The sequence below is a fragment of the Eptesicus fuscus genome, chromosome 15 (genome assembly GCF_027574615.1).
Source record: "Eptesicus fuscus isolate TK198812 chromosome 15, DD_ASM_mEF_20220401, whole genome shotgun sequence".
In the NCBI taxonomy this organism is placed as follows: domain Eukaryota; kingdom Metazoa; phylum Chordata; class Mammalia; order Chiroptera; family Vespertilionidae; genus Eptesicus; species Eptesicus fuscus.
Window position 1 is genome coordinate 50,145,899 of NC_072487.1, and position 21,703 is coordinate 50,167,601.

Below are 21,703 nucleotides of genomic sequence, written 5' to 3' on the forward strand. Positions count from 1 at the left end.
CCTGCTCCTCCTGCCTTTCTACTCTTGTCTTCAAATACTTTCCATAAGTGATTAAAAGATGAGACCTCTGGCCTTAGCCGGTTTGGCTCAGTGGATAGAGCATTGGCCTGCGGACTGAAGGGTCCCAGGTTCGATTCCGGTCAAGGGCATGTACTTTGGTTGCGGGCACATCCCCAGTGGAGGATGTGCCGGAGGCAGCTGATCGATGTTTCTCTCTCATCGATGTTTCTAACTCTCTATCCCTCTCCCTTCCTCTCTTTAAAAAATCAATAAAATATTTTTAAAAAATGAGACCTCTGATCACATAGCAGTGGGCATGGGTTATTTTCAGATCGTCACACTTTGTGCCAAAGGGCACAGGTTTGAAGATCATTCAATAGACTTAGACATGTTCACAATGTCATTCGTATATCCTCTAGAGGCATGAGAGCATGTAATGCTGGTAGAATATAAAATTGTATAACCAATTTGGAAAATGTTTGATAGTTTCTTTTTTTAAAAATTGATTTGAGAGAGAGAGGAAGGGGGAAAGAGAAACATCGATTTGTTGATCCACTTATTTATGCATTCATTCGTTGCTTCTCTTATGTGCCCTGACAGAGGTTGAACCCACAACACTCCAATCATCTGAGCCACCTGGCCAGGACCCGCTTGGTAGTTTCTTAAAAAGTTAAATATAAATTTATTATAGGACTCAGCAATTTCACTCCTAGATATTTACAAAGGAAATAAAAACAAATGTCCATGCAAAATCTGGTACACAAATGTTCAGTGCAGTTTTGTTTGTAATAGTCAAAAGCTGGAAATACCCAAATGTCCAATAAAAAATAAATTAATGAACAAATTGTGTGATATCCATACAATAGAATACTACTCAGCAATAAAAAGAAATCAGCAATTGCTGAGTGAAAGAAGCCAGACAAGAAAAGAGTACCTGTATATAAAAGGCTAAGTGACGGACCATATGTTTGTCCAACCGACCAGCTGGTACATATGATGCGCAATTTAAAAATAAACGTTGACTCACGCATGCACAATACATATAAAGCTCTCACTGGCATGCGTGTATTTTGATCTATCATTGTCCATTGTGAATTTGGTTGGCACTTCTATTATAGAGAAAGGGCGAGTAGGGATATTAACCCTTTGCACTTGCTTGCTTTTTTCTCCATTCCTTTATTCTACTCGGGATTTAATTTTTTAAATACCCCAGATTTTACAAAGCACAGCAGTAGAATAAAAAACTGGAGTTTATTTATTTGGATTTTTTTATATTTCAAATTATTGATACATTCAAAGAGTATAAAAAGAGCTGCTACCGATGCTAACCGTGTCAAGTCACACTCGACATCGAGTGCAAAAGGTTAAAATATTTCTTCTTATTAATTTCCTTTCAATGTGCACGAATCTGTGCACCAGGCCACTAGTATACTGTATTATTTCATTTATATAACTTTAACTTTTTCAGCTTTATTAAGATACTAGAGGCCCAGCACGCACAATTGCGTGGCTCCACCCACCCACCTGCCGTGCTCGCAGCCGGGCCTGCCTCATCGCACCCTCCTGCCAGCCATCTACCCGCCCACCGGCCACCAGCCTTGCTACAGGGGAGGGCCCGAGAGGTGCTCCATGCACCTCATAGTGACTGATGGTTTTGTCGTTTTGGTCGTGACGCCTCTTTTATCATTATGACAAGAGACCCATTGCATGAAGAGATTTGTGCAATAGGCCTTCCTTCCCTTGGCTTCCAGCACTGGTTTTCCTCTGGCACCTGGGACCCAGGCCTTCGCTCTGGCCGGAGCCTGCCATCTTTATCTTCGCTGCTTTGCTGCAGACTCTGGCCAAAGTCTGCCATCTTCACTGCAGACTGCTGTCTTCATCTTTGCTGCGGACTCCAGCTGGAGTCTGCCATCTTCATCTTCGCTGCAGATCTGAAGTCTGCAGTCTTTATCTTCGCTGTGGCCGGAGTGCCGCTCCTGTAGATCCCTTCATCCCCGGCCCTTCCTCTCATAGCAGGCGTCCTGCCCCACCCTGCCACTCCGCGCCTGGAGCAGCTGGACGGCCACCATCCTTGTCCTTCTAATTTGCATATTCCCTCCTTATTGGCTGGTGTGCGTAGCAGAGTGATGGTCAATTTGCATGTTTCTCTTTTATTAGTGTAGATAATTGACATATAACATTGTGTAAGTTTAAGGTATACCACATAATGATTTTATATATGTATATATTGTGAAATGATTATCATAGTAAGGTCAGCTAACACATCAAAATTATGATTTTTTGTGTGATAAGAACTTTTAAGATCTACTCTTTTAGCAATTTTCAAATATATAATGATTGTTAATTGTAGTCAGCATACTGTACATTACATTCCTAAAACTTATAAATAAAAGTTTGTACCCTTTTACTACCTTCACCCATTCCCCCTCAACTAGCCCTGGCCTCTGGTATCTACCAATCTGCTCTCTGTTTTTATGAGTTTACATTTTTTAGATTTCATAGATAAGTGAAGTTTTACAGTATTTGTCTTTGTCTGATTTATTTCACATAGCATAATGCCCTCATGGTTTATCTATGTTGTCACAAATGGCAGAATTTACTTCTTTTATAGCTGAATAATATTCCATTATATGTGTATATATAATACCACATTTTATTTATTCATTCATCTGTTGATAGACACTTAGATTGTTCGCATGTCTTTTTAAAAAATATATTTTTATTGATTTCAGAAAGGAAGGGAGGGAGAGAGATAGAAACATCAATGATGAGAGAGAATCATTGATTGGCTGCCTCCTGCACACCCCCTACTGGGGATCAAGCCTGCAAACCAGGCATGTGCCTTGACCAGAATCAAACCTGTGACCCTTCAGTCCACAAACTGACACTCTATCCACTGAGCTAAACCTGCCACAGCTGTTTTCATGTCTTGGCTATTGTAAATAATGCTGCAATGAACATGGGGGTATAAATATCTCTTTTTGTTGTTGTTAATCCTCACCTGAATATATTTTTTTCATTGCTTTTTAGAGGAGTAGAAGGGAGGGAGAGGAGGGAGAGGAAAGAGAGAGAGAGAGAAATATGAGAGACAGATTGATTGGTTGCCTCCCCACAAATGAGGCTAGGGATTGAACCTGCAACCCAGGTGTATGCCCTAGACCAGGAATCAAAACTGCAACCCTTGCCCCTGCTGGTTTGGCTCAGTAGATAGAGCATTGGCCTGTGGACTGAAGGGTCCCAGGTTCGATTCCAGTCAAGGGCACATGCCCAGGTTGCAGGCTCCATCTTCAGTGGGAGGTGTGCAGGAGGCACCGATCTCTCTCGTCAATGTTTCTCTCTCTCTCCCTCTCCCTTCCTCTCTGAAATCAATAAAAATATATATTTTTAAAAAGCTGCGACCCTTCTGTATGTGAGCTGACACTCTAAACATTGAGCCAGGTCGGCCAGGGTAGGGGGTAGAAGTGTTGTTTTTGTGCCAGTGCCATACTGTTTTGATTACTATAGCTTTGTAATACAGTTTGAACTCGGGAAGTTGTAATGCTCTGTTTTTCTTTGTCAAGATTGCCTTGGCTATTTTGAGTCTTTCATGGTTCCATACACATTTTAGGATTGGTTTTCTATTTCTGTAAAAATTATAACCTTGATGGGGATTTCATTGAATCTATAGATAGCTTTGAGTAGTATGGACATTTTAACAATATTAACACTTCCAATCTATGAACATGGGATATCTTTACATATATTTGCGTTTTCTTCAGTTTCTTTCAGTAATGTCTAATTCCCACTTGGTCATGATATATGATTCTTTAATGTGCTGTTGAATTTGCTTTGTTACTATTTTGTTGAGAAGTTTTGCATCTATGTTCATCAGGAATAGTGGCCTGTAGCTTTCTTTTCTTGTAGTGTCCTTGTCTGGATTTGGTATCAGGGTAATGTTGGCCTTGTAAAGGAGATCTGGGTGTTATCTCCTCTCACCAAAGTTCTTTTCTAAACATAGTTCTCAGATTTATCGTATTTCTTTGCTTCCATGCTCCTCCATGCCTTTCTCTCTTAACTTAATGGCATGAAAATTGCTGTTATCTGGAACAATACTCTTGGGTAAGAAGGTATCATCTTTAATCTCAACTTTGCCTCCAGGCAAAATTCAATTAGAAAGAATTATTGGGACTTGTGTGTTTAAGATCATAATCTTACCTCTTCCTCTTTACTTTCTAAAAGTAATAGGCTTTTTCAATCCTTTGATGACCCAAATTTCTCCCTCTTTTTTTTTATTTCTGCTTATAAATTGGCCAATTATTTCCCTAGTTCAGCTCTTTCTTTGGTACCTTGTCAAAGGCAGTCAACACACACTAGTATTCTAATTCTTTCTAGCCACCTTCCTTAGAAGCTATAAGGCTCAGCAGGTCTGTCTTCAAGTTTTACCAAAGTCTTTATTAATGTGATTGCCATATTTAAGCCTTTTATAACAGTATCTTACCACCTACCTAATCCCAGCTGTTAAGCCAGTGCCCCACATTTTAGACTTTTGTTAAAGCAGCATCTCACTTCAATAATGGAGTGATTTGGAGGTTGGGTTCTTGAACTGGTTCAGACCTATCTCTCCTAGATAGGTTTGCTAAATGACTTTAGGCAAAATAGTTTCCCACTCTTAATATCAAGTTCCTCATCTATTATTAAAAGAGGGGTATTATAAATATTAAATAAAATAATATATGTAAAGTACTTAGCACAGTTCCTGGCACTTAACTATTATTTAATATATTTTAGTAATTAAATGTTAAATATTATTTAATATATCATATCCCTTCAAAACCCCAAGGATAGCTCCTGCTGGGCTTTCTCCTGAATACTACCACCTACAGCACTTTCCCCATAAGCTCCCCCACCCTTCAAGAAGAGAGAGGAACTTTGTTGAGATATAAGGCTTCAAAGGGCAGAACTGAAGTAGCATATGCCTTGGATGAAATGTTAATTCTTTTCGTTTTTGTTTTCTAGATTTTCCTGTTTTTAGGCTGCATGTGTTTTATCCTAGCAATTGGGCATAGCATTTGGGAGAGCAAGAGAGGCTACTACTTCCAGGATATTCTGCCATGGAAAGACTATGTCTCTTCATCGTTTGTGTCTGCCATCCTCATATTCTGGTCCTACTTCATTATTCTCAACACCATGGTGCCTATTTCACTCTATGTCAGGTAGGCTTCTTTGATCACTTTGGGTTATAGGAGGAACTGACTCATAATCCCTGATGAACTCCCCAACTACAGTGTGAACTTTTAGAAAGCATAGACTGTGTGCTCTTTAACCCACTACTTTCCACAGTGCCTGGTGTACAAAACACTCTGAGAATCATCTAGAGGTTGCAGAAATGTTTTCTATGTCCAGAATACTGTGCTAGATACTATGTGGGTTATACAAAAAGAAATTTGTCCTGCCCTCAAATAACTTATAATGTAAGTGACTGAATTAGACATACAAGCACATGAAATAACTAGAAAAAAATACACACAAATTGTGTGATGCTAAAGCATAAACCAGGCAGCCCCTAGTTTATCAATGAGATAGAATCCAAACATTCATTAGCAGTGTGAATAACTGATTCATTTGAATCAGTCATTCAAAACTCAGAATCCGTTTCCTATAGAAACAATGTGAGAAATGGTAGATAGATGTAATTGTGACCTAAGTTCTGCTTCCTAAAAGTTGGAGAAGAGAAGAAGAAGGCTGTCTCCTCTCCCCTTTTCATTAGTACCGTGGACAAAAATTGAAACAGTTAAAAGTATTTACTCTGATTTCCTTTTTTCTATTTTCAACGTTTCCTCTCACATACACACATCTCAAACATTTTCTCATCCTTCTTTCCAGATTTCCTAAAACCTGCACTGTGGCATTCCAACCTGAAAAGCATCCTACATAATTAAATTATCTTGTTAAATTACAAATATTTGTTGAACACTTACTATGAGCCACATACTGTATTAGATGCTAGAGAAAGAAACATTAACAACAAGGCAGCCCTTTAAATAAACTTACAGCATAGCCATGGAAACAGATACTTAGATAAATAATTATGGTACAATATAAAAAATTATATAATAGTAATACGTATGTGAATGCTATGAGAGCCTTGAAAAGGAATGGATTAGTTCTGCCTAGAAAGGCTTAGGTGTTTACAGAAAAAGGTAATAAATTCATAATTGAGAAAAGAATAAAATTCACCAAGCAGAAAATAGGAAAAGAATATTGCAAGCAGAAATATCAGCATATACAAAGTTTTGGAGATTTTTTTAAAGTTTGATCTGGTCGTAGAACAGTGAACAATCTAAACTAAGATGTTAGATGGTAGTTTAGGATCAGATCCAGGAAATACTTAATTGTCAAGCCAAGGAGTTTGGATTTTATCCTAAAAGCAGCAAAGATCTTTCTAAGGAAAGAAATAATGAGATTAAATGTTTCTGTTTAGAGAGATTGTGGCTGCTATTTATGGCCGGTGTGGTGAAGGAAGTGGGGGTGACAACAAATGAAGAGAATAAAAAATGTGGGTCTGAGCACCTCCTCCCTCAAACAAACAAACAAAAAAATCCATGTTGCTCAATGCACCTCAGACAGGGTTGCTAATGAAGCAATCTAACCCATATTAAGTATGAATGATCATAGGAAGAAGGTACCTTGATAATTTTCACTGTTTTAAAATGAAGATGCTTTATGTTAACCATAAAGAATCTTTAAGGCATCTTATTTTTCTCTTTATTCTCATATCCTCTCTGTTACCTCTGAATGTGACAAAGGCAGTAGGGAAAAGTCAGATAAAATGAAAAGAAGGCGATTAGGGGGAGAAGCTACCCTATAGTTAGGTTGTTTCTGCCTGGAAATTTATCAGAGGGTCAGCTCCTATAAGCTGTTTCTGGTTTTCATTGATCCTTCCCATCTTCTTCTGAAACAACAAAGCTCTGAGTGTTTCAAGTTTCTTTCTCTCTCTCCCAACAATGGATTTACATGACAGCAACAATAATCATCTAATTAAGCCTGGGCAGCCTTTTATAAGTTAGCTCTTGCAGGCCTTGCATTACTGCAGAAGTTCAACATTTGTGACTTTTCCTAGGTATGTTTTGGAAGAAGAAAGAGTGAAAAGGGAAATGCCCCAGCAAAAGTAATCAGGTATCTCTGGACCCAGATGGTAATGCTTTGTGTGATAATGGTCAAACTCAGAATGACAATGGGTTGGCTGGTAGCAAGGGTCCTGTGATCCAAGATTGATTGTAAGTTCCCAAGGAAGACACTCTGATATGATTTTCAGATGCTGGCCCTGGCCTACCACAGGACTGGTAAGGAAACCAGGATAATGTATTTGTTTGTCCTACTCTGATCCAGGACCCTTCTTTTCTTGCTTTCTCCTTAGTGTTGAGATAATAAGATTGGGCAACAGTTTCTATATCAACTGGGATCAGAAGATGTTTTATGCGCCAAAGAACACACCAGCACAGGCGTGTACCACCACTCTTAATGAGGAGCTCGGCCAGGTCAAATACCTGTTCTCAGACAAAACAGGGACCCTGACTAAGAACATCATGGTTTTCAACAAGTGTTCTATCCATGGGACACTATATGGTATGCATGTCTTCTTGCTTTTCCTGAGTCCTGGAGAACTACTTTGCAGATTGTTTTCAAGAATAATCAAGCTCTAAATTCACATTTGCCTCTTATTCTCATAGCCTTCTCTATTCACTAGATAAAATGTAAAGATCACTTAGCCCATTCAGTTCTATTCAAAAGTATTTAATTAGTACCTTGTAGATGCAAACTATCATGTTAGACTTTGGAAATATCAAGATATACAAACTTAATCTCTGTCCCAAGGAATTTCTGATGTCTTGGAATGTCAGTTCACTCTCATATTAAATCAGATAGAGAAACCAGCATATTACTGTAGCTACTAATTTCGGATTCTCCCTCAGGCCAATAAACAGTCTTGAGAGAAGCCTTCAAAGTGTAGTCAGAGTTTGCTCAGTATCTTCCATGCCCCATACCTCGTTTATTTCATACCTTAATCATAAGCTTGTTTTTGTTATAGTATTAAGGCCTCATGTGTGTGAACATTCATGCCCAGTGCACTAACTAGCAGAGATAGGCAATCACACCTAAAAAGCTAGAGCCTGTGGGATGTCTTCTGGGATGATGAAAAAACTTTGAAACTAGAGAGATGTGGTAGGTACACAATATTGTGAATGCACTAAATGCCCCTGAATTGTACACTTTGAAATGATTATTTGTGTGTTACATGAATTTCTCCTCAACTAAAAAATAATTAAATTTTTTTCATTTAAAAGAAAGCTAGCACTCTAATATTTCCTATTACCCCTGTCAAACAAGGTTTATTTTTGGATGAATTGATTTGGGTGAGGATCTTATTCTCTGGCTTATTGTAAGACCATACCATTACTAGATAAGGTTGAAAAGGATCATAGGTGTTTCTGTGCTTGGCCTCAGAATGCCTCCCACCCCCATTCTGTCTGTACTATCGACTGACCTAGATCCTAAACATTCTAGCTCTATTTTCAGATCTCTCCTAGGTAACTTTTCTGATTGGAGAGCTTCCTGAGGTATGAAGTCTCTCATAGATCCAGTGACTAACCTCCAGCCTCCCCTCACTCTCACTTAAGGGAAAAGAGTTGGGACCCAAGCAGATACCTTCTTCTTACCGTGGGCTTGAGGAAGGAAGCTTACTGTAGCACTGAGGACTAGGTGGCCTGAGTGGGTTCCAGGCAGCTTGACTGCAAGTCTAGGATAATAGAATCAAAAGGAAAAAAAGAAAAAAAGAAAAAAAAAAAAAGCTTTTTAAAAATCCTTCTTTAAATTACCATGTAACCCGGTCACTTCATTCCTAGGTGTGTACTCCAAAAAGTTGACAACAGAATTCAAGCAGATAGATATATGTTAGTGTTCATTGCAGTACTATGCATAATAGCCCAATAGTAGAAACAATTCCTGTGTGCATCAACAGATGAATGGAAAACAAATTGTGGCATATCCATACAATGGAATGTTAGTCATAAAAAGTGAAGTCAGTGATAAAAAAAGGTAATGAAGTTCTGACACATGCTACAACATGGATGTTCTTTAAAACATTATGCTAAATGAAATAAGCCAGACACAAAAGAAAATATTGTATGATTCTTTGGAATCTATAGAATAGGCAAATGTATAGAAAATACATTAGAAGTTACCAAGGTCTGGGAATAGGGAAGAATGGAGAGATTCTGTGTAGGATGCTGAAAAAGTTTTGGATATATAATGGTGATAGTTGCACAGCATTATGAATGTAATTTATGCCACTGAATTGTACACTAGAAGTGTTTAAAATGGCATATTTTATGTTATATATATTTTACCACAAAAAAACGTTAAACTTTTCTTTAAAACCCTTGTCAAGTCTCTGCTCTTTTTACTTGCTAACAGGTACTGTCTATGACATGTATGGACAGAGGGTGGAAGTCTCTGAGGTGAGTGATTACAGTTCCCTGTGAAATGCATATGGGAGCTGAGAGAGGCCTTGGTACACGGTGGCATCTTAACACAAGTTGGGAGGCCCTTAGTCCCTGAAATATTAAAGCTTTTATTGGCCCCATAATATCAGAAAGCATTATATAAATGACCTATGTTTATTTGAGGAGATTTGGGTTTGTGTTTTAAAATGAAAATGGCTTTATTGGTGGGGGGGTTGTTTCTGTTAAAAAAAAAAATCTGCGCTCACTTAAAAAAAATTCAAACAATACAGAAATCTCTGAAGAAGAAAGTTAAAATCATTTAATCCTGTTTAGGTAACCAATGTAACATATGCTTTTCCTATGTATATATACACATACATATAAACCTAAATATGATAGATTGATAGATAGATAGATAGATAGATAGATAGATAAGAAGAAAGAGAGAAAGGGAGGGAAGGAGAAAAGAATCATAGCATACAGGCTATTTTCAGCCTCTTTCTACTCACTTAACACTATATTGTGGTCCTCTTTCCATGTCATCGTCATTTTGAATGAGCGTTGTATCCAATTGTATTGATATTCCTTCATTTAACCAAGACCTATTTTTGTTCCATTTTGTTTTGATATTATAAATAGCATTGTGGTAAGCACCCAATACACACATTTCTGTCTCCTCTTCTGATAAGTATGTCCTTGGAATAAAGTCTTAGAAGTGAAATTGGTTGATCAAAGGGTAGCCACATTTTTATTGCATTTAATATTACCATATTGCCCTTCAGATAGATGACATCAAAATATAATATATGAAAATCCATTTGTCCCCTATCTTTGTCAATACTGGCTATTAACAGTGTTTTAATATTTAGAAATTTAATTGATGAAAAATGATATCTCATTTAATTTACCTTTCTTTGATTAATAATCAGGTTGAACTATTTTTATGTTTATTTTCCTTCCCGATCACTTTATTGCCCATTTAAAGTTATTTTGTGAACTGCCTGTTCACATATTAATGCAGATCAGCCTCATGCCTCCCTCTTCAGTTTATCTCTCCTCACACACCAGCTTCTAATTTTAAAGAATGTGCCAGTACAAGAACCCAATTCTAGAAAAGCCTCAGGGGATGCTATGTAATGATTTATCTTAAATTACTGAACCCACAAACTTCCCAGAGTTATAACTGTAGTTGGCCAGGTCTAGGGCTTGGCATTGGACCTGACTATACTTCCTTACTGCAATGACAAAACTCTTTCTATATGGGATATAGAAAAAAGCCCATATAGCTCACTACAAACTCCTCTTACCCCAGCAGAGCATCAGCAGGACAACTGTGTCTGTATTTGACATATTGGATCCCAGCCCAAGTAGTACCACAACTATAAAGAACTGGAGAAATATCCTTGAGAGTTCTAGTATGGACTAGAGAAATCTGTTAATATCACACTCCGGGGGATAAAAGAACCTCAGAGTCAAATTAAACCAGAAAAAAAAGATAAGAAAAAGATGTTTACCCAAGGTGGCTACCAGCAGCCTAGCTGAAATGGAGAATGAGAGGCATGTCTATCTATAGGAGCCAAGGTCATAGCCAGGAAAATGGTAATTAATATTAAGTCCAAAGACTGAGGCAAAGTCAAAGACCATGCGGATTAGAAGCAGAAAGGAGTCAGATATGCTGGCAGGTCAAGTAAAATGGTTTAAAGTGAAATCTGGAACAAGTGGCATGTACTGAAGAGTCCTTGCAATGCAGCCTTGCCTGTATCTTGCAGTATTCTCCTCTAGCCTCCTTGTGGAGTTAAATCAGAATAATGTAACACAGTGATATCACTGACCTAATACCATAGTGATATCAGAACTCAGTTCTATTCCCAGCTCCCCAAATCAGGCAGAGGACAGCTACAGACAACACTTTTTTCAGATACCATTTACTAATAGAGCGCAGTTACCCCCTCCTGTCCTCAGGTTTGATTATCATGGATTTTGGGACTTGGAAGAGTAAAGACTGAAGCTGGCCATTGATCATTCGTGGTAGCTGAGGGAGAAAGGGAGTAAGAAGCGTCTGCCAAGCAGTGCTCAGCTTGTCTCCTGTGGGATGAATTTTTTCTGGCCCAAATGAATGGGTAGTCCAGGTCAGAGCTAAAAAGGCCTTAGAAACCAGTCATCTTGCTTTTCTCTTCCCATCTTCCTAAAAGTTCTTATCACGTTACAGAAATTGCTCCCAAATTGACCTTTTACAAAGTGTCAAGCTGCTGCTGAGAAGTTTGTTCTGGCTTATGTGTTCCAGAAAACAGAAAAGGTCAACTTCGGCTACAACAAACTGGCTGATCCTAAGTTTGCATTTTATGACAAGACGTTGGTGGATGCAGTAAAAAAGCGAGATCCTTGGGTGCACTTGTTTTTTCGCTCACTCGCATTGTGTCACACTGTCATGGCAGAGGAGAAAGTGGAAGGTGAGAAGGGGCCCGAGGCCTCACGAACTGAGAATATGTCATAGAGTCTAGGCTGGTTGGAGGTGGGGGTGGTTCGTTATCTTTCTTAGTCTAAGAAAGAACTTTCTTTTTTAATGTTTATTATTATTATTTTTAATCCTCACCTGAAGATATTTTTTCCATTGCTTTTATATGAGTGGGAGGGAAGTGGGGGGCGGGGGGGAGAGAGAGAGAGAGAGAGAGAGAGAGGTAAGAGAGAGACATAAATTAATTGCCATCTACATGCACCCCAACCGGGGCCAGGGATTGAATGGATAGTCAAGATAAGTAGTGAGCTCTTAGTCACTGGAGATATTCAAGTAGAAAACAATCTCTTGGTCTTAAAGAAGATTCAACCATTGGATAGAGGTCAGACTTGTTGCTATTTAGGGAGCTTCTAATGTTGAGACTAGGTGATATTCTGTCATAGAGTCCATCTGAATTATCCCCAAGATCAGTCCCACTGTCTCTGACAAGACTTCCTGAAAGGTGAATAGAATTGTCCTTTTGTTACTTCATAATTTAAAGGAATCCCCACATATCCTAGTTTCTTTAGTAATGAAATACAGGGTGGGGCAACAGTAGATGTGGATATGTGAAACACAGTTTATTCTTGTATTATCATTTATTATTGTATTATTTTCTACACAAACAACTATAAACCTACTTTTGCTTCACCCTGTATAACTATATTATCCAGGAATTTATCCAAACCTTTTTTAGAAAAAATGAGAAATGACCAGTTATAAATTAAGAAGACTTTTTTTCTTAACAAAAAAGAACTTAAGCAACTGAATAAATCACATCCTTTAAAGTTAATATACTCTTTATATAATACTTCTACTTGATTACTTTACAGTTTTATAAATTGTTTTCATTTATATTATCTCCTACAATCTTTACAACGGCCCTCTGAGGTAAGCAAAAAATGAAAAATGAACCCAGTTTTCAAGGAAACTGAAGCTAAAAGAAATTAAAGGACTTTCCTAAAATCCCATAAGAATGGCAGAGATGAGATAGGAACCCAAATTTCACGTCTCCTGACCCCATGAGCTCCCACCCCACCTCCCCAGGCCTCACATTACAAAAGCTGCTATTGCTTGGAGCATATTTGGACTTTGTTTACTATACCTTGAATGACAAAGAAATACAGTAGAAAATAGTCTTATTGTCCCAGAGATATACCTTATGGCTGACCTAAAATTATACTCCCCACCTACCTCATTCACAAGTATAAGACTCTGATTATTAATAACTTTTTTGTTTTTTCTAAATATATATTTTATTGATTTTTTTACAGGGAGGAAGGGAGAGGGATAGAGAGTTAGAGACATCGATGAGAGAGAAACATCTATCAGCCGCCTCCTGCACACTCCTTACTGCGGATGTGTCCGCAACCAAGATACATGCCCTTGACCAGAATTGAACCTGGCACCCTTGAGTCCGCAGGCCAACGCTCTATCCACTGAGCCAAACCGGTCAGGGCTTAATAACTGTTTTTAAAAATTAAGTTGTCCTTCAGAAGATAAATAATCCAAAATATATCTCAGGTTGTAGTGAAAGAGGAACTAAAAGAGGAACTCAAGAAATGTCTTGAGTAATATCAGATTGAAAGACTGATTGGACAAAGTAAGTCATTTAGCTAGTCAAGATGAGAGTTTCAAAGATGACAATACTCATTCATATATATTTTTTAATTGTTTATTAAACCATCAATATTATTACCATTTAGCAGTATTTATTTAAAGTTTGGCCAGTCTTATACAGGAGCACTTTATGCAGGACCATCTGAATGAAACTCACAGAGGAGATCTGTTGAAAATTCTATTTCTTGGGCCCTCCTCTGAGATTTTGTGAGTCTGGATTAGTAAGTTTGGGTAGGCCAAGGAACTTGCATTTTTAACAAGCCCCCTAAGCCATCTTTATCCACTAAAGGTGGAAAATAACTACCTATGTCTTTGTTCATCTGCATATGTTGCATGTACCATGTACCTCTGTAATACTAACTCAGGTCTGTGAAATGAGTTGAAAATATTGGAAAGAAAACAATTTGACTTGTTCTATACAACCTGGCCGTTTAGGGCCAAACTATGAGGAATTTTTAAAGAAAAATGTCCCCTCTTGGGCACCGTCTTTATGTAAACCCTTTGGAAGACAGTGTCACTTCTGGGTGGACTTCAGTTGCACCTCTCTGTGGGCTTTCGCTGCTCTCTCCTCTCCTGCCAGGTGAGCTGGTATACCAGGCTCAGTCCCCAGATGAAGGTGCCTTGGTTACTGCTGCCAGGAACTTTGGCTTTGTGTTGCGTTCCCGTTCGCCTGAGACAATCACGGTAGTCGAAATGGGAAAAACCAAAGTCTACCATCTGCTGGCTATTTTGGACTTCAGCAATGTGCGCAAGAGGATGTCTGTTATTGGTAGGTGCCCCTCCCACTAGGTCCTCTCTCCTTATTTGTCTTTCATATACTTTTACACATTGACTTTCTCTTTACACATACATGTTTTCTCCCACTCACATGCCTTCTCACAGGTACCATGCCTCAAATACTAACGCACAGCCATTTCCACTTTCTCTGTTACGTATCTTTATATTTAAACACAAAGGGGGCTTGCTACCATATGTAGGGGCCCTTCTTTAGTGTTCCTGAGTAGTGCCTTGTAAAAACCCTTAAAGCTAAGATAAAAACAGAATAAATCTATAAAGACTTAACCTGGAGTAAGAGATGGGGGCAGAAATATAGGGGAAATTTATACTATCTTTTGCTCAATTAGTTTGGGTCATTCTTCATCCTTGGTACTTACTAGGTGTGAGCCTTGGTATGGAACTCAGACTTGAGAAGCTAAATGTGCATCTGCATCAGTCTTCCATAGGTGATATTTAACCCATGGAAGAACTGATTTCATAAAGTGCTCTCTCATTCTCACCAACCTTCACCACATCACTTACCTGCTATCCCTCAGTGGCCCAGACAAGTTCTTCTAACAGTGGGCCTATATGGTTACTTTGCTTGGTTTGCTTATTCTTAGTGAGGACACCTGAAGATCGGATAATGTTGTTCTGCAAGGGAGCAGACACCATCCTTTGTCAGCTGCTTCTTCCATCCTGTACACCCCTCAAAGATGTGACCATGGAACATTTAGATGTAAGTGTGTAGGTTGTAGGGGAGGGAAGCTGAGGGTGGTTCTGTGTACCTGGATATGTGTCCACATGTGTCCCTCTGTCATATTTCTATATGGGTGTATATTGGTGTCTGTGTCTCTTTAATTGATGGAAGAATAAAAACTACCTCAATCTGTGGGATTATCACTGACCACATTGTCAAGGAGTTGGAGGCACAGGATCTCAGGAGCATAACAAGGATTATGTCGGTGGGACCACTTACCACAATCAGAATAGTTCTAATTCCTGGCTTTGGAGGTCTCATCGTCAGACCTATAATTTGCTTCAGAATAGGTCTGCTGGTATGGGAGGCCCCATCCCACCAGCCATGATGAGATTAGATTGTTTTTAGGGCACGAAGCAGAAATCACCAGGCCTGAGCTGTTTAGGGGACTGTTTTATACCATCCTCTGTTGACTACAGAATTAGAATCTACCTCCCCTCTACCTACCCCACTCCATATCCAACTTCTTGGATTTGAGATATATCAGAGAGTGGCTCCAGTGTGCTGGCACTGCGAAGGAAAGCTAAATCCTTATTCTCTGGGGTTTCTACCCTTATACCTGGATATATAGAGGGTTGGGGGAATAGGACATGGAATGGGATGAGGAAGAGGTAGATCAGAAAAAAATATTTAAAGAGGAAATATATTAGAGAACATGCTATTTGGGCCATTTTCGCTTGACTCTATATTTAACACATAGTCAGAAGTCTGAACAAATGGCCAATAAGCACATGAAAGATATTTAGTGTCATTAGCCATCAAAAAAATACAAATCAAAACCATAAGATACTACTTTACATCACTGGGGTAGCTAAAATAACAAAGATGACCAGACAATAGTAAGTATTGACAAGGACATAGAGAAATTTTAACCTTCATACATTGCTTATGGGAATATAAAATAATGGAGCCATTTTGGAAAACAGTCTGGCAGTTCTGGATAATATTAGGTGTTGAGTAATATATGACTCAGCAATTCCCGGCTAGGCATATTTCCAAGAGAAATAAAAATATACATCCACATAGAAACTTATACACAAATGTTCATAGCAGCATTATTCACAATAGCAAAAAAGTAGAAACAACCCAAATGCCCATCAATGGATGAATGGATAAACAAAATGTGGTGTATTCATACAATGAATTATTCAGGCACAAAAAGAAATGACAGCACCCTGGCAATTGTGTCTCTCAGTTGGTTGGAGCATTGTTACATACCCTGAAAAGTTGCAGGTTTGATCCCTGGTCAGGGTATGTACAGGAGGCAACCAATTGATGTTTCTCTCCCATTGTTTCTTTCTCTCTCCCTTCCTCTCCCTCTAAAATCAATATATATGTCCTCAGATGAGGATTTAAAAAAAAAAAAAAGGGGTGGGGATGGCATACTCATACATGCTACAATGTGAATGAACCTTGAAAGCATTGTGCAAGAAGCCAGTCACAAAAGGCCACATGTTGTATGATTTTATTTATATTTCATGCACCAGGCCACTATAAAACTAGTGGCCTGGTGCATGAAATTCGTGCAGGGCCAGGGAGGATCCCTCAGCCCGGCCTGCACCCTCTCCAATCTGGGATCTCTCAGGGGATGTCCGACTGCCAGTTTAGGCCCTGTGGGATTGGGCCTAAACTGGCAGTCAGATATCCCTCTTGCAATCCGGGACCTCTGGCTCCTAACTCAGAGCGCCAGTGGGTCTGTCTTTATTTATTTATTTTTTTAATTTTTTTAGGGCAAAAGTCTATGATTTTTTTAAATATATTTTATTGATTTTTTTTAAATATATTTTATTGATTTTTTACAGAGAGGAAGAGAGAGGGATAGAGAGTTAGAAACATCGATGAGAGAGAAACATCGATCAGCTGCCTCCTGCACACCCCCCACTGGGGATGTGCCCGCAACCAAGGTACATGCCCTTGACCGGAATCGAACCTGGGACCCTTGAGTCCGCAGGCCGACGCTCTATCCACTGAGCCAAACCGGTCTCGGCTATTTTATTGATTTTTTACAGAGAGGAAGAGAGAGGGATAGAGAGTTAGAAACATCGATGAGAGAGAAACATCGATCAGCTGCCTCCTGCACACCCCCCACTGGGGACGTGCCCACAACAAAGGTACATGCCCTTGACCGGAATCGAACCTGGGACCCTTCATTCCGCAGGCCGATGCTCTATACACTGAGCCAAATCGGTTTTGGCAAAAGTCTATGATTTTTTAATTAAAACTGAAAAACTGTCAGGGACAGGAATGACAGAGGACCCATCCTATGTGGATGGGATCCTGGGGGTGGGGAGTGGGGAATATTGTTGACACAGTTGTCAGAATTCAAATAGGGTCTGTGGATTGAACCTTAATACCATTTGAATGGAGATTTCCTCTCGTGGTTGGGTGGAGAATTGTTATGTAGGAGTGTCTGCTTTTGGTAAATACACAGGGGAGTATCCAGGCATCCTGTCATGTGTAGAGCATGCTCTCAAACAGCTCAGAAAAAGACTGGGGGAAATGGGCATATATGTGTATAAATGCACACACTCACTCACAGTCTAACCTTGCTATTTTCGACTCCACCTTTGTGCACCTTCCTACTTGCTAAGATCTGTAACTCCAGAATCAAGGCTTGCAGAGCTTCCTTGGCCTTTGGGCCACGGCCAGGGTGCAGGAACCCTGCAGACAGGCCTGCGGGCACAGTCCCAGCTGAGGTCCAACAGGTGCCACTGTTTTCTTGTTTCTGCTCCAGTATGAGAACTGGGGTCTGTTTCGCAACCGGTTCCATTGGGGCTTTGGCATTTCTGTGCTTCCTGGTGGCGTCTGGCTGTGTGGGATGGCCAAGCTGGGTTTGATTCCAGTCAAGGGCACATGCCCAGGTTGTGGGCTTGATCCCCAGTGGGGGGTGTGCAGGAGGCAGCTGATCAATGAGTCTTTCTCATCATTGATATTCCTCTCTCTCTCTCTCTCTCTCTCTCTCTCTCTCTCTCTCTCTCTCTCTCTCTCTCTCTCTCTCCCTCTCTCCCTTCCTTTCCCTCCCTCCCTCCCTTTTTCTCTGAAATCAATAAAAAATATATATTTTTTAAAAATAACTTGTCAGTGTATTGTTAAGCTTGCCAACTCCTGTTATCAGTATCCCATGCAAAATCAGTTTCTGCCATATTTTTTTCTTCTTAAGAAGTTTCTAAGATCTTCTCTCAGCCTCTGTTTCATAGCTTCACCTGCCAACAGTACAGAGATTTAAAAAATGGCATTCCTTACATATACTGCCTTATGTTAATTTCACCTGACAGCTAACATCAAGCACTGGGAGTTACACAGGGAACTAAGAGCAAAATATCAAGATGATAAATTCTATTTCTCTTTGTTCTTATAATGCAAAAGTGAATTGTTTTGAAGCTCGCTATAACAGTGATCATGTAGAATTGTTATTCATGTGCAATTCTCAGTACACAAAATCTGCTTCTGACCCACCCTCAGTTGAGTTCTACCCTAAACCACCCACATTCTCACCCAGCCCTCCTTGTGACCAGGACTATACTTCTGTAAGACAGCCAGCTATGGTTAGGATATATCTCAGTGGCCATGGAGTAAAAAGATGCTAGCTCACCCAGAAAGCATTTCAGCAGTGGCCTCACTAACACTGCTGAGTCAACCAGCTGTAGACAAATATGTAATATGTGTGCTATTTGAGATGTTCATTGAATGCTTAATGAAGGAAGTCAGAGACAGGAAAATAAAATGAATGTATGCTTGTCAAAAATAGAAATACCTTTTTATAACGACTTTTTTTATAAGAACTTTTTTCTTTTTACTCCCTTCATTTGCATATTGTAGACATCATTAACTTCTCTTTATGGGCTGAATTTTACAGGAAATAAATCTAGAAGACTTGGTTTCTCCTATGGTCGCACTGCAAATTAACTAATTACAGATGGAAGCTAAAACCTTCTGTCAGTACTCTCAAACTTTGCCCCCAACTCTGCTGGCTCAGTCCTTAAAGACATTTTGCTGAGAAAGCTCAGCAGTTGCTTTCTGGTTAGGGTAGGTACTTGCCCATGGTACTAACTATTAAACCCTATTTTGCAGATAGACAGGGCCTGTGGAGTCAGTTGCCGCTCCCTGGACTTAGCCCCAACCCAGCCCAGGTCCACTCAGTGCACATACATGTCTTCCAGGAATTTGCCAGTGAAGGCCTTCGCACCCTCATGGTGGCCTATCGAGAACTGGACAAGTCGTTCTTCCATACCTGGTACAGGAAACACAGTGAAGTGTCCTTGTCTTTAGAGGACCGGGAAAGTAAAATATCAAGTGTCTATGAAGAGATTGAAAAGGACTTGACGGTTAGTGGGAAGAAGCCAGGGACAGACACGGGCACGATGGGGGATGGTGGTCAGCCAACTGAGCGAGGGCTCTGAGAGTGGCTGCCAGCAAAGCAGTAGCTTCAGGCTCTCTCTGGATACTGGATACTGAATCCAAGCTAATTCAGAATATCCTGGATCTTTGAAATCCATAAATAATGAAAAATGCACTAGTTATAAATTTCATCTTTCTGGCAATGTTTCTTTTCTTTTTTAATCCTCACCCAAGGATATTTTTTCCATTGATTTTTAGAGAGAGTGAAAGGGAGAGGGAGAGACAGAGAGAAACACTGATGTGAAAGAGCCACATCGATTGGTTGCCAGGGCCAGGAGCCTGCAACCAAGGTACGTGCCCTTAACCAGAATCGAACCCGGGACCCTTCAGTCCGCAGGCCTACACTCTATCCATTGAGCCAAACCAAGTAAGACTCTGGCAATATTTCTTATCCCAAATTTGCTCACAGAAGCTAAGTCATCTGGGAGAAATCAGGATCTGAATAAAGCACAGATTATATAGTCCAGAACTAATTGATGGAAGACTTAAGACAAAAATATTCTCTCATTCATTTGGCATATTTATTAAATTCCTCCTGTATGCCAGGCAAGCCAAGCAGGTCTCTTTGGGATTAATTTGACAGAAGAAATGGCAAGAACAAAGATCCTGAAACAGGAGCAGGCTTATCTTGTTAAATGAACAGCAAGACAGCTAGGGTGGCTGGAACAGCGCAAGTAAGGAGAGACTTAAAGGACATGAGACAGAGAAGCATTTGAGGACCAGAAGCTTTTAATATAGCTCTTTCCCTTTTCATGGGTAAAGGCCTTAAAAACCTTAGAGGGCTGTAGTAGGTACAAACAAAAGAGGTCCATCCAAGCTCTTGTAGGGTTGAAATAAAAATTGGAATGGGATGTAGGGGGTCCTTTATCTGGAACCCACAGCTTTTGGAGACCAAAGGCAGGAAGCATGCTGTGAATCCAGAGAGAAGTGAAAGTATGTTGAGAAACAAATGGTTTAGAAGTGGCACACAGCATCATGTATGACTTGAGCAAGTCTTTTCCCTCTTGGTCCCTAATAGTCTGTTTCCAAATTTGATTTCAGTGTGTGGTTGAAAAGCTCCATCTGTTGAGAGGTAGAGTGTGCTGAGTTTTATATTATTGGGTTCCTCATGCCAGGACAGGGCCAACTTACTACAGAGGATGCTGAAGTGCCCGTTGAATTGTTGGGTAGCACTAAATGCTGTGACTCTCCTTTTTCCTCACTTGTTGCTATCTCTGTCCGAAGCTCTTAGGGGCCACAGCCATAGAAGATAAGCTGCAAGATGAAGTACCTCAGACAATCAAAATGCTGAACAAAGCCAAAATTAAAATCTGGGTTTTAACTGGAGATAAGCAAGGTAAAGGGGAGTACCTCACCTGACCAATCATGTTCCCTATCCACCTTAGCCACTTCTTCCTTTTCTTATTCATTTATTTGAAAAATACCTTATAACCCAGGTCAAGTCCATTAGGACAATTCCAGTCTTACATACAATTTGCTAACTACATACTAAATGCTGGTTACTGTATTAGGCAGAGGATACAGATGTCTGTCATCGAGGAGCTCACAACCTAAAAATCCTAGAGTTGTCTTTGACTATACCCTCTCTGTTGTCCCAAAGATTCATTCTCTCACCATGTCTCATCAGTTCCTCTGAAAATCCTCTTGGCGCTGTCACCACCCTAGTTGGGCCTTTGTCCCCCTGCTGGCTGAAACTTCTCTCTGTTTCTAGCCCTTATTCATTTTAGTATAACCTACAAACAACCTAAAACACTCTGCTTTTATGTTACTCCGCTGCTCATGTCCCTGCAGTGACTCTACATGGTAGGTGGACTCTACTGTCTGGCCCTGCAGACCTTGATAACCTATTGCCTACACATCCTTATCTCCATCCTAATGCAACCATTCCCTCCAGTATGTCCCAAAACAAACTAATTTCTCCTGTAGAGCCTCTGTTTGAGTTGTGTCCCCATTTGAAATGTTTTTCTTCCCCTAGACAAGTCTTATTCATCCTCAAAGCCTTTTCCAAGAAAGTTTTTCTGACAATTGCAACTCTCCTCTGACTATTAATACCACTTTCATCCAAGGTTCAGGACTTTTTTTTTCCTTAGTATAAATTTATTCTGAATTTCAGATTTCTTGATGTAAAGGAAAGACTACAGCCTAAACATCTCAGTCTCTCATAAAATCCAGCATAGAAATGTGCATAGTTCT

At 39.8% G+C, this 21,703-nt stretch overlaps 1 protein-coding gene across 1 annotated transcript in view; it reads left to right on the forward strand.

Annotated features, from left to right (window-relative positions):
- Window positions 1-21,703, forward strand: part of LOC103286612 (phospholipid-transporting ATPase FetA-like) — a 56,467-nt gene that overhangs the window by 24,082 nt on the left and 10,682 nt on the right. Inside the window, exons 11-18 of the mRNA XM_008142162.3 lie at window positions 4,996-5,192; window positions 7,397-7,605; window positions 9,454-9,497; window positions 11,767-11,932; window positions 14,177-14,365; window positions 14,976-15,091; window positions 19,273-19,437; window positions 20,735-20,846. Coding sequence (XP_008140384.3) covers window positions 4,996-5,192; window positions 7,397-7,605; window positions 9,454-9,497; window positions 11,767-11,932; window positions 14,177-14,365; window positions 14,976-15,091; window positions 19,273-19,437; window positions 20,735-20,846 — 1,198 coding nt within the window. The remainder of the gene's footprint in view (window positions 1-4,995; window positions 5,193-7,396; window positions 7,606-9,453; window positions 9,498-11,766; window positions 11,933-14,176; window positions 14,366-14,975; window positions 15,092-19,272; window positions 19,438-20,734; window positions 20,847-21,703) is intronic.